The following is a 16346-nucleotide window of genomic DNA, read 5'->3' as shown; positions in this document are numbered from 1 at the left end:
AGATTGAAGCATCAGTTTTATAATTTACAACATTCTAAGACTTAAGGTGCTTTTCTAAAGTCTTGACTATTCTGAATATATTGAGAAACCCTCAGTGGGAAAAAAATGGTTATTTTTCAGTCTATAAAGAAAATATGTGAAATAAAAAGCCTTAATGTTTTTGACAATGGTGCTCTTTTTTTTTTTCTTCTTCATTTGAAACTGGAGGTACAACCTGTGATCTGTGCAGAAAAAAAGATGAGGTAAAATGACAATTTAATGTTTGAATTTAAGTCTTGAAAAATAATCAGAGCGTGTATTATACAGAAGTTTGAGTTGAGCCTTTTTAGGCTTTAAAATAAATATATACGTTCCCCGAGATGATTGAGCAACAACCAGAACAGGAATAATTCAAAAACAAAGCGCTACACTAATTAGTATCCACCAGCAGGGGGCAACAGAGGGATGGCGCCACTTTAGAGTCCGCCAACCACCAAAGAAGAAGAAAACACCAGGCGCGCGGAAGTTCGCTCCGAGTTTGAATCCCAGAAAAAAGCGAATAAGGTATGTTTTCTGTTTTAATTTTACCAAATGTTGGTTTCTTCTTGAAATATCACCAACAATATATACAGATATTTTATTTTAAATGCGGACCCTTTAGTTTTATGTTATTTTACAGTTTGTTCGCTAACGTTTACTCGTTATAAACAAGGTAAACAAACAGGAACAGGCTGTAATTCATTAACGTGGTGTCTAAAATAAATGGTCTGAAACATAATACTTGTAGTTTTGATCATCTTTTAGTGTTTCAGTGTTTTACTACACTAAAAATCTTTTCCTAGTAGATGTTAAAGTAGTTTGTTTGTTTTCTAGCTGCCCATAATGATTCAGTGCGACAAATTTCAAGACTTGGAGGAGACCGGGGAGGCTCTGGTGGGCTTCATCAACAGCAGTCAGCCTGAAAAACTCAAACAAGTCAAGATCAACCACCAGGTCTTCTCTGACAAACACATGGAAACCGTGAAGCTCGTGACACAAATTTTAAAAGGCAAGAAACCAAGCTGGTGATTGTCTCTCGTTTCTGTTTAGCTGCTTACATTAGGTCACATCTCAGCACTGTGTGCTTGGACTGTGTATATAAATTTGTGTTTCATTTTCAGACATGCAGTTGTAAGCAGATGTTTACATCCACTCATCATGGGCATGAATACCATAGTAGTTCGGGCCTTTTTAATGATTTTTTTGTAATAAATCATAAATTGTATATGTCTAAACAACATAAATCTTCAATAATTTTTAATAAAACAAGAATTGGGTACAAAAGTTTGAATGTATTGTGGATTTTCTCTAATCCAGAGAGAGTCAAAATTATAAATTATACATTCATTTATGTACATTCAACCCCACTGATATTTGGTTAAATGTCTCTTAGGATGTTGCACCTCAACTGCATGCTCATGTCTGATGTTTGACCGCTCTTCTTTGCTGAACCGGTAGAGTTCATTTACAGTGCTTCATTTTCTGGCACAGACCCGGCTTTTAAAGGGAGTTCCTGAAGTTTAATGTTAGCCTGATTTATCCAGTCAGAAACCAGTTCTCATGTGCCTCATTGTTCTGTTGGAACACAGAAATGTGTCTGAGTTTCAACCATCTAGCTGCTGATTTGAAGTACTTAGAGGTAGTTCTCTTTTCTTCTTTACTCCATCCACGTTGTGCGGTACACAAGTACCACAGCATGATGCTACCACCACCATGCTTGGCAGGTGGTACAGTGTTCTTTTGTTTGAAAGCCTCACTATCACTTCCCCTCTTGTCATTGTCACCAAACAGCTCAACTTCTTTTTCGTCTGACCATCAAACTTTTCTCCAGAATCCATTTCGCTTGTCCGTGTGGGCAGCTGCAAAGTTCAGTCGAATTTGGAGCTGCACGTTTTTGGAGCAGGGGCTTCTTTCTCGGTCAACACCCCTTCAGCCTAAGTCACTTTAAAACTGGCCTCACCGCAGACAGAGACGCTGGTGTTCCAGCAGTTTCCAGTTCGTGGCAGGTTTTAGCCTTGGAGGTTCCTGGGTTGTTCCTGAACGCCCTGATTAATTTTCTCTCCGTAGATCTTCACTGAGTTCCTTGGACTTTTTCCAGTTGTTTTTAGCTTTGGTCAATCCAAATCCTTTTTATTCTGGTAAATGGAAACTACCAGCTGCAGTCAACCATTATCACTAACCAGTAGTTACCATGCCATGGCCTCATTAAGTTTAAAGCCATCCTAAAAGCTTCAGCACCAATTATTAAAAGATTTATTTGAGCCTGTATGCATAATTTGTGCCTTTTATGTTCAGACACAGCACAGATTGAGGAGACTGCGGGCCAGAGGCTGCTGGACATGGAGAAGGAGAAGAAGCACAGGGAGGAGGAGCTGGAGAACCTGGAGGTGCAGCTGAGACAGTACACAGCCAAGAGTCAAATCACTGACTCAGAAATAGAGTATCCTTTTGACGTCCGTGCTCGCCACGGAAAACGATTGTAAATCCCTCCGGTGTCCACCCATCTTCCTCTTTATTATTGTCCCTAACAGTCCTCCAGGTTTCTGCAAAAACAGCTGGAGAGTCTGAGAAGCACCGAGCAAGAACTCGAGACTCTTCAGACTGAGGTGGATGAAGACACCACAGAGATCATCCCGTCAGCTGTGTGAGTAGCAGTCAGTCAGAAATAAAAGCACTCAGCTTCCTGAAAAATCCTCCTAAGTGATGTGGCTCTTTTTGTCTTAAGCATCAATCACTGGCACTTTGAACGACGCAGATTGGTTCTTTCTCACGTTTTGGTCTTCTGATGGCAGTAGTTGGATGTAGTTTGATTTTTTTTTCTCTCCTGTTCACAGATATGTGGCTCAGTTGTACTACCTGATAACCAAGATCAAGTGGGAGTACGACACACAGCCCAACATTTTAAAAGGAGGTAAGTCGTTTTCCTCTAAAGTTTTTCACCTCATGCAAACACTCAAATCAGGATGGCAGTTTTCCCCTCCGTACAAATAGCTCAGTCAAAAATGCACAGGGCTCCTGAGTATCTTTCTAACAACAGTTTTACTCTTCCTACTTTATCAAAACATTGTCTTGCATTGACGCAGATAAATCAGAAACTTGATAATAAACAGTAAACTTATCCCTTGCTTGGGGGAAAAAGTGACATGCAATGCTTTTAATTAAAAACAAACTTAACCTTCAATCAAACGCTGTTCAAAATATTTGCTGCCATGTTTTCACCAGTCAGGGTAGAAAACCCATCAATACAAAGTGTACTTAGTACCTTTTTTTTCCCTTAAATGACAAATAAAAATCTCCAAAAATTGCATAATTTCCCCTAATTCTAAAATGTTGTTGCACTGTTCCTTAAAAAAAATACTTACAAAGGAAGACAAATGATTTGTCTGCAGGCTTGCTGTGGGTGGAGGTAGAGCCAGAGGTCTGCTGTGACTCGTGGATTAAAAGAACACATCACGAGTCTGTTTTTCAGGCAGATATTCAGGGTAAAAAAAATTGTCCCAAAATAACTGACATAATTTTAAATGCGAATACTTGAATAACTACACATCCCGGGCAAGTGAAATTCAATCAGCTTTGTGTCGAGCAATAAAACTTCGAATAGGAGATTCTGAGGAAATGTTCAATATGTCCACCGCTTGTGACCCGATACACATCAAGTCAGCAGTCCAGTCCGCGTCTTCATTTTGACCTCTTTTGTCCCGGGTCCAAATCTGCTTCTATGTTGGTGCATTTGTCTTGAATTTACTTGAAAATGCACGCTGCACTCTCTTGTTTGATGACACAAAGTGCCCTTTTCATTTCTATAGAACATCATTCTTCACCCTGTGGGAGAAAAGAGGAAATATTGAAAGAAACTTTTTACACATTTAGCTAAAAGTTGACATCATTTAAGCGAGAATTGGACTACGAAATAATGACAGGTTTTTTTTTGTTGTTGTTGTTTTGGACACCCTGTATATTAAAAGTTGTTCTTTTTTTGTTTTTATTTATTTTTAGGGTGACTAATAACATGAAACCATGTGCCGGTTTCAGTCATCTCAAAAATCACATAACCTGCACAAATGACCAAGTCTCGTTAGTTGAAACGTACTGGTTGTATTTATATGGTGCATTATTTTTAAATACAGCCACTGACAAAAAAACAAACGTTAAACACCAAGAGGGAATGGTCTGATTTGGATGTAATTTGGTCCACATGCAGACCAGCGATGGGGCTGTGAATGATTAGATTTTTTTAAGGAGCGGACTGATCTAAAACAGGTGACATGAGGTGTGAGTTCAGGTCACCTCTGGTAGTGATTCAGGGGACCCTGACAGCACATCGCTACATCTGTAATATCCTGCGTCTGCATGTCTTACTCCTCCTGAAACAGCACCGTTGATAGTTTTTTTACAGGACACCTGTCCACTCATATCACATCATGTGTGTCTATGGACTGCCTGAGTCATGTTGAGGTTCTGCTGTGGTCAGTCAGGCCCTCAGTCAAACATGTCTCTGATCAGCTCAGACCTCATCTCTGATCTAGTGTCCAATCTGCCTGATCTCAAAGACCATCTTCAATAGTTCTGGGACAATTCAATACAACGGCTGAACGACTCCATCCAGCTCTGATTTGCTGCTTGTCTCCGGGCCTGACATGAGACCAGCTGTGTGTCCGTGCTGCTCTGGTATCCATTTGAACTAACACTGTAATACACTCACAGGCGACACGTGCCGTTTCATTACCTCCACTCCTTCTGGGTGCTAAACCTTTTTTTTGTCAATGAGTGTATTGATTTATCTTTTAGTGATTTCTGTAAAGGACATTGTGGATTTTCTGTAGTTTCGGTACAGACAAGATAACGAGCTGAATCTAAATCCCTTCGTCTCTGTGTACCGCCTTCTCATCTGTCTGTGTCCAATAATGTACAGCCGTTCCATGCGCTCTCTTTTTCCTTTATTTCCTCGTGCAGTGCATTATGGCGCCGATCTGGCGACTCCCATCAACATCGACACGTCTGCTCGCTCTCAGAGTGAAGTAAGCGACCAGCTGTGGGACTTTGTCAGCACAGAATGGTAGATGGAAAGATGCTGGAGATGTTTTGTTTGTTTTACTTTATTTGTTTGTTTGTGGATATACTTGTCTTTATGTCATATTGCATCATTTACAATGTATTGAATTAAATATCTCAAACTTTTGGTTTAGTGTTTTTTTTGTTTTGTTTTTTTTTTGTTTATTAAGGAACATCATCATGGAGTCATCAGAAAAACTTGTAATACAGCGAGTTGGTCACTAGGTGTCACTATGGAGGCATTTAATGCTGAAGGCCTGTTTCTTTGCTTTCTTAGAGCTGCAAAACTTAAACAATACATTTATTTTTATAGATAAACAGCAGAGTTTTCTCCAAACAACATAGTGATGTGAATTAGAGTAGAAACTAGGGTTACAGCTTTAGAAGATTTATTTATTCAAGATATTTATATTTGGTCTGCTGTGACGATTTAGTTCAGACCTACTTTCATTAACTAGTTGTGTTTTAGGCTTTTATATGCAGTGGCTGTTTTACTTGTATTACTCTGGTTAGAGTATGTCACTTGTTGAATATTGCACTTCGTAGGACCCCCATACACACACTCAGAATTTACCGTTTTTATTACTTTTATCTTGCCACGATTGCTCTAGTATTAGGTGCGATAGTATTGAATCATCAGAATATTGTCTCTATATGATTTATCCTCCCACATTTGGGACTGTGGCTTCTATTGTTCACATGCAGACCTGCCTCTATGAGAACTCACCCCCCCTTACTTGAAAAGGAGTCGTCTTTTTTTTGTGTACAGCAGCGGTGACGCGTGGTTTGGAGTAGGCAGGATGTCATGCAGAATCGGGGAGCCTTTTCACACGTGGTTTCTTACGGTAAACTCAGCATCAGGCACAGTTATGCCACTTCACCCGTGCCTCGGCTTCAAGTGGCTTTAGCAAGTGGTTTCTCAGTGAAGTTTCAGCTTTTCTTTGGTTTTCTCTGTAAGTTTCAGTTTTAAAGGCCTAAATGTTTTTTGAGGTGTTGCTTCACTTTTCACTGGATTATTCCAAAGTCACTCAAAACGAATACGCCTAATAAGAAATGTTAGGCTTTTCAGGATGCTTTGTCGTGGATCTTATTGATGTATTTAAATCTAAATTCTGTCTTCTCAGAACTTTGCAGTATTTAAAAAAAAAACGCACACGTTTAATATTGCATCAAATAATAATAGTTTTAATAAACGAACAGAGAGCATGTTCGACCAAGTGAGCAGTTTGTGTTTATACTGTATGCCCTAATTTGGTTTTCTAGAAAGAGACAAGATCGATGGCGGGAGAGATGTCAAGTAAGACTTTCCGATTGCCTAACACGGAAATGTTTCAAGTCATTCGATAACTCAGAGACATTAAGACACGCACAGACCTGCATTTACAAATCATTCACGTTTATTCAGTGCAGATATAAAACCAGCATCATAATTTAAGGGTTTCACAAAACAAGACAGCTTCGTTATGGATATTTACAAAGTATGCTAAATATAGCTAAATAGAAATCTGTATCTTTACATATTTTACTATGTTGCAAAGCTTTTATTTTACAATGACGAACTGCTCAGTCCTTTCACTCCTCTCTGGAGTTTAGTTATTTATACTGACACCTCTTTACAAAAAAAAAAAAAAAGAGTGTAGGTTGACTGGATTGTCTCCAAAGAGAAGGTGTAGTTCACAGCTATAACTTTTCACTGCCATATTCCAGCCTGTTAAAACCAAAGAGAAAGGCGTCAAGCCTCCGCTGTCAGGTTTTATTGCTTTTAGGGCACTCATCATGTGTTGCTACATATGTTGAAAGGACCTCCAAAGCTGAAAGCCACCCAGCTCAGCTCGCCGGCTGACGTCTTTCATGCGTCTCTGGGCCGCCGAGCCTCCTCTGTTCTAGCATCAGTGCTGACCAAAACTCACATGGCAGAAATTACATGGTTAGGTTTTTTTTTTTTGGCAGCCAAGTTTTTCTGGGTGTGGATGCTCCGGGTTCCTAACAACATGTCATTATATGCTACAAAGGCAGCAGGAGATAAGGATAAATCTTCCAATTGGGCTTTCCCCCACTCAATCTGGCTGCATTTATGTAAAACATCTTGGTTTTCTCAGTTGTTTTTTGTTTTTTTAATTTTTTTACTACAAACACTGATATGGTTGGTTTTTTTTTTTTTTTTTTTTAACTTTTATTTTAGAGGAAATAACTTCTGACTAATACTGACCTTGTTCAAGATTCTAATGCCCCATCTACATTACTCCAAATATATGTATACACTTTTTTTTTTTGCTTCATTGACACCTCCTGTCCACATAAATTTAGTTTTTGGTAAGAAAAACAGAGATTCTTAAAAAAAAAAAATCATTTTTCAAAGTGCAGATTTTTTATGTTTGTTTGCTTTTTAAATGTCTGTTTTTGGAGTGTGGCCTCAAAATATTTAGTTTCTAAGAAATTATGACAAATAAGCCTATGCCCACAATCACTTGACCTAGAAATAAAAACCATTGGTTGTTTTTTTTCTCTTGGTCTGTCTCGCTTTATACGCACCTTGTACTGTAACTAGAAATAACGAGAAATTTGTAAACAAAGAAAAAGAAAAAGATCTAGCTAAAATCGTTTTCTGTAGCCAACAGCTATATAGACTAGACCCCATAGCCCACAGTCTTTCCACTGTGGAGAACTGAAGCTACGAGTGTGAGCTGCCATGGTGTATTTTTGTAACCAGAGTCTGCTCATTAGAGACACGAGTCTTTGAGTCGTGCGTACTCTCCCACACACAGTCATGGTGTCACATGACTGTTCTTTTAAGCATGAAATGACTAATTACAGCTAAATATCAGGAGTGAGGAATTTTTTTATTTTTTTATTTTACCAAGGGGGGGATGTCCTGTTTGTTTATGTGGACAAGGCGGGAGTTAAAACTTGAACTGGAACCAGCCTACGGGGAAGCTGGTCCCGTTCTGACGCCAACTTGAGAGTTCTTTTTGAGGTCAAGATTTCATTTTACAGTCAATTGTAGCCGAGGTAAAAATGTTCCCTCTCTGTAATTTGATATGTTGTTATTGTGGACGTTCTTGCCACCTAGTGGTGCAGCGTGGACATTTCAGCGTTTTTTGTTAGAACAGTGCAGACAGAGAAAAAAAAAAATATGGAGCAGATGGAGCCTCAAAGACAACAGTAATGCTAGTTTCTCTCAACCTTCAGCTACTAATAAAGCATAAAAAAAGGTAAATGCTTAGCCAAAAAGTTCTTTCATCACAAACACTGAGCAGTTCATGAAAATAAAAACCTGAAGAGATTTCAAAGTGCAACAGAAACCTTTTGCTTCTCCCCATGTTTGATCACTGTCTTAACGCGGTTCGAAGCACCTGTAGGCTAAGGCTAGGTGTCATATCCTGGAAATCCTGGGATAAATGGCTTTAATGGTTGACGGTGTGAAGTTACCGGAGGACACCGTCGTCTCCAGTCCCTCCAGTCTGCGGGAGGTTGCGTCCGTTTTAGTGGTGCTGAAATCTAGGAAGGCTATTCCGAATTTCTTCATCTTTCCGTCTTTGGTTAGGAGGCAGTGGTGGCAGAGCAGCCTGAGGATGGCCTTCCTCATGTCCTTGCTGGTCAGCGTGTAGATGATGGGGTTGAGGAAGGAGTTGACCAGCGCTGTGGCCAGGAAGTATTCAGCCTTGAAGAGCACTTTGCAACTTCCAATTGGACAGAAGAAGTCCAGCAGGAAGAGGATGAAAAGAGGCAGCCAGCACGCGATGAAGACTCCCAGGACGATGGTGACAGTCTTCAGCAGGGCTATGTACTTCTGGGACTTGCGGTAGAGGCCTTTCCTTTGTGGCACCGAGGCGAGGCGCTGTGTGTTGGACTTGACAATGCGGAAGATGCGGATGTACAGCACCACGATGGACAACAGGATGGCGCTGAAGACGGTTATGCAGAAGAGGAGGTAACTTTTGGCGTAGAGCGGCAGGACGGTGGAGCACTTCTCCAGCTGTCCGACGCAGTTCCACCCAAGGACAGGCAGGACGCCCAGGAACACGGACAGCACCCAGCTGGTTCCGATCAGAGTGAACATCCGACCCTGTTTGTCGCCTTGGTACGGCTTCATCCTCACCATGGTGACATGGCGCTCGATGGCGATGGCCAGCAGACTGATGACTGAAGCAGCCAGCATGATGAACACACAGCCCTCCCTCAGGAAATACATCACAGGAGTCATGCATAATGTGTGGGAACCAGATGTCATGATGTTTATCATGTAGGTCACACCTGCAAGCAGGTCAGAGAGAGTTAAATTGCCCAGTAAATAGTACATGGGTATATGGAACTTCTTGTTCTTCCAGATGGCCACGAGCACCACCGTGTTTTCTGCGATGATAAGCAGGCAGACCAGCAGGACAACTATGGCCTCAGCCGTGAGTCCAGCCTTGTACTTGTTCTCGTTCAGCTTGCCTGTGTAGTTGTAGTGCTCGATGATGATTTTGTTGCTGGTGTAGTCGTTGTACATCCCCTTCCCTTCTCCTGAGGAAGCCATGGGGTTGGGAGATGGAGCTACAGCAACACCGGTGCAATGGAAAGAGTCATTGGTCATTGTTGAGAATCCCCAGGAGCAGAAGACTCGTTGCTTGTCTGTTTTTTTTTTTTTTTTTTTTAAGTTTCCTAGTTTTAAAATTAGATCCACAAACGAGACGTCAGATAGTCCTGCGGTTGTGCATTTTCCGTCTCTCTCGGCAGGTATGTGAGCCGGGGAAAAAGTGCTCCTTTTGATGAAGTCAGACGGGCTTTCTTGTGGTTTCAGAAGTTTCCTTTAAAAGGTTCTTTTTTTTTTTTTTTCAACACCTGGGAGGCTCACTAGTAGGCAATGAGAGCCAGCCTGCATGACACAAGAGAGAAAAACGGTTAATATTGGGGACTAGAAAGAAGAAGGAAATGTAGCTATTAAAAACACCTCAAATGTCAAATAGAAAAAAGAAATCTGATCTTAAATATAAACTATTGTAACATGCAAAATCACCATTTGCTGTAATAACTGAAACAACTTCACAACTACTCTGGATGAATAAAAAGATTGAACCTTGAATGGAAGCAAAAAGTAACTAAATACAAACATTGTTTTAGTTAATTTAACCTCAGTGGGAGTTTTTCATTTCTGCTGCTAGTTAATGTTTATAGTCACAAGTTATATAATAATGTAACAATAAAAAATATATGAAACAATCAGTTCTATATAGTTTATACTTTTTCAACGAGCAGCTGTTTGTGCGCAATTACGCATCAAAAATCCAAACGTGCCACATTATTTCTGCCACCTATTTTACGTTTATCAGTTCTGTTTCAATTAGCAAACGTACGGTAGAACTCGCCGACCCATTTGGGCTTTAGTGGGATGTCAGAAAGAGCTTATTAGTAGAGGAAAAACGCGACAAGAGTTCCTCTTTGTCGATTTAATTTGTCGAGCAGATCAGGCGCGTAATGGCTCCGGATTAAAACAAAACAAAAAACGCAAAGCTTTTTTCACTCACCTGAGCAAACTTTCACTGCGAAATATCCACAGAAAGCTTCAGACAGAAGTGATCCCAGGGTTAGAGGAGAGAAGAGGAGAGGAGAGGAGGCTGGTTTGTGTCGCTTAGCGCGCAGCCACGGTGTGATGTGGGAACAGAGGAGGGCAGGACTCAACATGCAGTGGGTTGGTTCACAACCGTTTGTGTCCTTAAACGATTTCTTTCTCTCCCCCTCCTTCTCTTGAAACCCCTGTAGTTTTCCTTTGTGTTGTTTCTTCAAGGATAAGTTAGAGCTCGATGGCAGATGAAGGAAGGATTTGATCATTTTTCCCCTCTAGAGAAGCTGCAGGTTGCCGTTCAAGGCCAAGTCCCGTTTCTCCTCCGGTTTCTTTTGTGTGTTTTGTTTTGCTATTATTCAACCTGCTGAGGAGGTGCAGTTATGAATGTATGCTGCCCTACAGGTTTGACAGATTACATGAAAATCCCTACCATGGAGGGACAACAATAATCACACAGAGTATCTCAGAACTAAAAAAAATAACAAAAACAAAAACCCCAAGTTTATTTGTCAAAGAGAGAGAGAAAAAAATCCCTCATTTGTAAGAAGTGGTGCATCTGGGTCTGTTTTGCAGTTCAAAAACCCCACATTTCAGAAAATAACTTGCTCAGATGGGCTTCATCTGTAATTATGCTTTTGCTCACACATCAAAACTTACTTTTTTTTTTACATACCATTTATAGGGGTTGTTTTTAAAACTCTCCCCAAAGCATATTTCAAGACATAACCGCAATTCTGCTGTAAGTAATAATGTGTATGGTATGGGTAAGTTTAGCGTGACATATTGCCCAACCACGTTGGTGAAAAATCCAGATTTTAACACAGTGTTCTGTATTTTTGTATTGTGTGGGGCTTTTTTGTGTTGGCCATATGATTCGCAACAAAACTGAACACTTTATATCAGCCCCAAAAAATGACTTTAAAGCCCCAGAATGATCTCTTCCTTTAAATCTGTCTTACAGTCGCAGAGTGACACACTTATAGGATTATTTACCTTCTCATTAAATGTGCTGTCAACAATGCAAACACAACTTTACAGATATTTTAAATTTGGTTCTGTGGAAAGATTATGAACAAGTGTAGCCTCTATGTTGTAGATAACCTTTAGGTAACCTCGATTTGGAGAAAATAGTTTATTTTGGCCAAACTGATGAGCTAAAGGCTAGTCCAAGTAAGGCCAAGTCTTAAATATGTCATTATAGCTCTTGCAAATGCTGTTTTATAAACTTCTCATTGCTGGTAAACTCACACTACATGGTGACTTACAAAGTGAAAAGTGGAAAAAGAAGTATTTTTGTTTGTTTGTTTGTTTGTTTTCAGACTGCAGCAGTCCACTTTGGTTAGCTTTCTAGAGCATTTCATCAGAAGTTATTTGTCAGTGACAGGAAGCATTTTGGACAGCATGATTTCAAAGCAAAATTCAGCTTTTTCTTTATGTGGCTTTTTGGGTTTTGTTCCATCTATGTTGAATAAACTGAATATGATCTTCAGTAGATTTAAATACTTTTGCTTTAAAAGGGGAACTGAAATAAGCAATACTTGGTCAAAAGAAAGAATCAAAAAGTAAATAATGTGTTGTTTTTTTTTACTTTACTGAGATCCTATGGTGTCTGTCTCAGTACTCCTGAAAGTGAAAGTTCCTCACTTTCCTTCTGTAACTCACCCCCTGACAATTGGTAACTTTCTGATGAGTCAACAAATGTTTCTTTTTCAGCAGAGAAATGACACTGCTATCATTAGTCGGGTTCATTCTTTCATGTTTTTTTTTCCCTACAGTTGAATCATTTCTAGGCTTTTTTGTGTCAGTAAGCATTCGCTCTTTCCTCCACAGAGAGCATCGAGCAGTTTTTGCAGGAGCGCCGGCCCCCCCGACGGTGGGGAAATTACGTAAGTGGAAGGTGGATGAGCAGTTGTACTGAACTGGGCCTTCTTTAAACAGGAAGCGGGCTCATTGTGCCTAGAAAAGAGAGGGATATCCTTGAGAAAAAACACAGATGAAGTCACTCTTTAAATCTGACACGGGGGACAGCCACAACCTGTGACTACAGAGTGACGTGCTCGGACAACAATTAGTGCACGTTTGGCGGCTTGCTCACTTCCGCGCCCTGAGAATTAATGAGGAATTTCAGGAGCTCTGTTTTCTCAAGACGCTGCTTGTGGATATGAGCTCAACTTCTGTGACTTGTAGATTAGTCTCTGTAGAAGTGCTCGCTTTCTAAGGAATTGTTCTTTGTTTGGCAGGTTTTCTTCTGGGTTCAGTGTTTTGACCACTTGTCGCTGTTTGGTTATTCATGAATGCATTTGATAACCTGTCTGCAACACTTTTCTTTTCACAGGGCCTATCAGCCGAGTGGCGTTTAACCCCCCGCGGTGTCTCTGTGAAAAAGCTCTCTGTGTGCCGCCTCTGATAAGTTAACACACAAAGCCACGGCAGCAGGACTCTCGGCTCTGCGCTCCTTTTTATTCCCACAGTAAGGAGCTTTTCCATCGCTGCTCCTTCCCTCATGCCACAGGCTTTTAGCTCAGGATGGCCGGCCCGGACCCACCCAGTGGTCTCTCTGCCAGAGCCGTCTGTTTTCTGTATGTTTTGTCCAGCAGACGGGGTTCTGGCAGATTTTTTTCCTGTGACGTTAGTGTGCTTGCAGAAAGGAAGTCAGTCAGTCCTGCTTTTGTTGTGATGGCAGACTTTAGATTTACAGCTGTATGTAAGAAAAACAACAACCCACAAGGGTTTTGCTGCTTTTTTTCACAAGTCATATACACTTTTTTTTTTCTTGGTTCTCATGTTACACTTTTTTGGGAGACATATTAATGCCTTTTTACTCACACCGAAACTTGTTGCACTCCTCTGCTCTGACGGGTTATTGGCGGACCCGAGCAGTGTGGCGCAGAATCACACCTCAAGTGAAACAACACTCATAGCAGTCCTGTGTAATGCTATTAACACAGCGCAGAAAATTCACACCACTCGACTTCAGAGGACCAAGACTTAAAAGTACATCAGAATTTATTTTTTTTTAAGTTTGTTCGATAGATATGGTTAGTTTGCAACACCTCCAGCTCAGATTAAAAGCTAAACTGGCCCTGCTGTTAAAGGTTACAGAATACAGGCTGTTCCAGTTAAAGAAATACCTGAAATCCTTTTAAGTGGGGTACTTTGCAGATGTTATTGAAATGATCATCTTATTTGTGGTTGATACAACTATGGAGTCAAAAAATAAGAAAGCCAACTCCCTTATAATTCTAGGATTTTTCACATCAAGGCATAATAAAAATGATCTGGTTTTAAATTTAACTTCAAGTGTACAGAAAACACACAACAGATTAATTATTTATTAAGCAAAAACGAAATGGAAAAGCAGCCCCTCGTCCAGCTGCTTGTCGAACCTCCTTCAGCAGCACTAGTGGTTTTCTGTCTGACTTTTGGCCCACTCTTCTTTGCGACCTTGCTTGAGCTCATTGAGGTTCGCAGACGATTGTTTCTGCTCCGCTCTCCTCAGGTCCCACCACAGCATTTCAGTCAGGTTGAGGTCTGGACTTTGGACCGTTGCAGCATCTCGATTCTTTTCTTTTTGAGCCGTTCTGTTGTAGATCAGCTGCTGTGTTTGGGATCATTGTTCTGTTTTTATGACCCAGTTTGGTCCGAGCTTCTGCTGTCAGACTGATGGTCTCACACGTGACTCTAAACATCTTCGGTCAACAGAAGAGTTCGTGGTCAGTTGTGGTCACGGCCTCAGTCCTGAGAAACAGTTTAATTCTAACCAGACTGACAAGCTATAAACCTTTACACCTCCATCAATTTCACTTTACAAGATTATTCTGGCAGAAATATTATGAGAGTCTTGCAGAAAGTGCCCCAGGCTGCATTGCGCTTGCAAATAAACACATATATATATACGTATTGCGAAACTGGTGCAATATTTAACAGCTTAAAAACTAGTGGTTGCATGAACTACAAACCTTTTTTGAGTTTGTGTTTTAACACGGCAGACATCCACTTTGGTCTTGGTCCTGCTCGGACTAGCCATTAGCTCGCCCATCTGGAGAGTTAAACCCAGGTAAGAACCTAATTGTTCATAACTGTTCCACAAAACCTCACTTCAAGAGATCAGAGCTATCACTTTAAGCGGCAGACTACAGGCTAACATTTGCTACGCTGAAGCCATTTTTTTTATTCTTGTCTGTGTTTGTGTGTAAGTGAAACAGCGATCAACAGGGATTGAAGCACTGGAGCTACAGAAAGGTAAACACAGTATCCTGTACTGACTGTACCTTGCTGCCAGAGATTTACGGGAATCCCAGAAATAGCCTGCATTTGTTAAAGTCCAGCTTCGGTGTCGTAGCCTAACGTGCAGCTGTGCTGGGCAGCGAACTCCCTTTGAGCTCCTAATGAGGGGAAATGGGAAGAACACATGTAAATGTTGGACATGTTTCTTTTCCACCGCTTCCATGTTTCAGGAAAACTCCCTCCCAGTTGGCAGTCTGTTACTGTTGTGTCTGGCCGCTCTTCATCTCTATCTGCTTCAAGCCTCAGCAAAAAACATTTGAACTCGGAGCAGATTGGATCCAAAAAACCTAAAACCCGACATACTTTTCCTGACCATTTAACCGGCTTTATAATTTCATTTTATTTGCTACATCGTGCAAACAGATGCAAATCCTAAAATCTGGCCTCGGATTGCTGCACAAACTGTAATTTACACAGTCTGTTTTGTGGAATGTGTAAATTCGTTCACCAGAGCAGACCATCTAATTAGGTTTCTGATCTCGGCCCCGAAGGAACGCATTAAGTTTTTCCTTTTGTGTTGCAACCAGACAGACCTTTGTGAAAAGTGTCTGCACAGTGAAATGCACTTTTTTTTTTAAATGTATCCCCAAGATGAGATTTTTCGTGGAAGTCAGGAAGTAAAAAAGCTTTGTTGGCAAAAGTCGCTACGGTTCGTGGTTCTTTTTTTTTTGCATAAATAAACACAGGAAGAGACCATTTGGGGCCAGTTTGATTAGACAGAAATGGTGCACATTTGAATTGAAGTTATGTCTAAATGGAAACATAAACATCCTCGTTCCCTATTTAAAGCTTCACCATTTCTCACCCTCGAACTGGTTCTTTGGTGAATCTCAGGCTGAAGTGGACACCATTCTGCTGATAAATGATTGTTTAATTATTTTGTGCTTAATAATGATTCTGTCCTGGCTCTCTCACAGCTGTGTTTATCAAAATGCACAACTGTGTCAGGGAAATTTCTCAAAGGCTTTGTAGAGCGAGGTTTCAGGCTGATCGAAACCTTTTACTTATTTGTTCAGCTTTATGTTTATTCCATTATTTGTTGTTCGAAGATGATGGCTCTCATGGCTATGAAGACGGCAAACATGACTTTTTCACACAAGCAGCCCGGATAATAAAGATCAGTCTCCCACACTGTCCGAGGCTGCTCTTTCACACACACTCTTGATAACTGAGGTTTATCCATGTGTGGCCTGTTCCACACTTTAAAAAAAATCCAGTTGTGAGTAGTTATTGTCCTACCTGCAGTCGAAACCAGCTGGTCCACCTTGAGAATAGAGAAACGGGTGATTTCAAACAGGTGACTTTAGCTATGCTCAGATGTATACGACTAGAAAAGCAAATTATGGCTGCTTTAATAACCCAAACTTCAAAAATATCATAGTGTTTAAAGCATCCACATAAATGAAGATGGACAAAGTGACTCCTTTAACTTCTATGTTAAAGA

General features: G+C 40.7%; 2 protein-coding genes across 3 annotated transcripts; one reads left to right on the top strand and one right to left on the bottom strand.

The window, feature by feature from the left end:
* The first annotated feature begins 441 nt into the window (after positions 1-441).
* Positions 442-5197, top strand: spc24 (SPC24 component of NDC80 kinetochore complex). Of its 2 annotated transcripts, none has more exons than XM_017416667.2 (6): positions 442-543; positions 853-1027; positions 2314-2458; positions 2558-2662; positions 2853-2929; positions 4972-5197. In XM_017416667.2, exons 2-6 carry the CDS (start codon positions 862-864, stop codon positions 5076-5078), a joined length of 600 nt encoding a protein of 199 aa, XP_017272156.1. In that variant the 5' UTR covers positions 442-543; positions 853-861; the 3' UTR covers positions 5079-5197. The 2 variants fall into 2 exon arrangements, with proteins under 2 accessions (XP_017272156.1, XP_024861813.1); XM_025006045.2 differs by lacking the exon at positions 4972-5197 and adding an exon at positions 3408-4938.
* Positions 5198-6965: 1768 nt separating this feature from the next.
* s1pr5a (sphingosine-1-phosphate receptor 5a) lies at positions 6966-10915 on the bottom strand. The gene is made up of 2 exons (XM_017416485.3): positions 10578-10915; positions 6966-9928 (listed from the first exon to the last, which is right to left on the bottom strand). Exon 2 carries the CDS (start codon positions 9644-9646, stop codon positions 8444-8446), a length of 1203 nt encoding a protein of 400 aa, XP_017271974.1. The 5' UTR covers positions 9647-9928; positions 10578-10915; the 3' UTR covers positions 6966-8443.
* Positions 10916-16346: the final 5431 nt, after the last annotated feature.

Source organism: Kryptolebias marmoratus, linkage group LG12 (assembly GCF_001649575.2).
Source record: "Kryptolebias marmoratus isolate JLee-2015 linkage group LG12, ASM164957v2, whole genome shotgun sequence".
Classification (NCBI taxonomy): domain Eukaryota; kingdom Metazoa; phylum Chordata; class Actinopteri; order Cyprinodontiformes; family Rivulidae; genus Kryptolebias; species Kryptolebias marmoratus.
The sequence above is the reverse complement of the archived record's forward strand: the minus strand, read 5'-3'. Positions and strand labels throughout refer to the sequence as shown.

Excerpts from the sequence above, each read along its gene's own strand:
- spc24 (XM_025006045.2), top strand. The coding sequence starts at position 862 with ATGATTCAGTGCGACAAATTTCAAGACTTGGAGGAGACCGGGGAGGCT. Across the intron at positions 2,663-2,852 it reads GAGATCATCCCGTCAGCTGT|ATATGTGGCTCAGTTGTACT; the intron begins GTGAGTAGCAGT and ends TCCTGTTCACAG. Across the intron at positions 2,930-3,407 it reads GCCCAACATTTTAAAAGGAG|GCTTGCTGTGGGTGGAGGTA; the intron begins GTAAGTCGTTTT and ends ATTTGTCTGCAG.
- s1pr5a (XM_017416485.3), bottom strand. The coding sequence starts at position 9,646 with ATGACCAATGACTCTTTCCATTGCACCGGTGTTGCTGTAGCTCCATCT.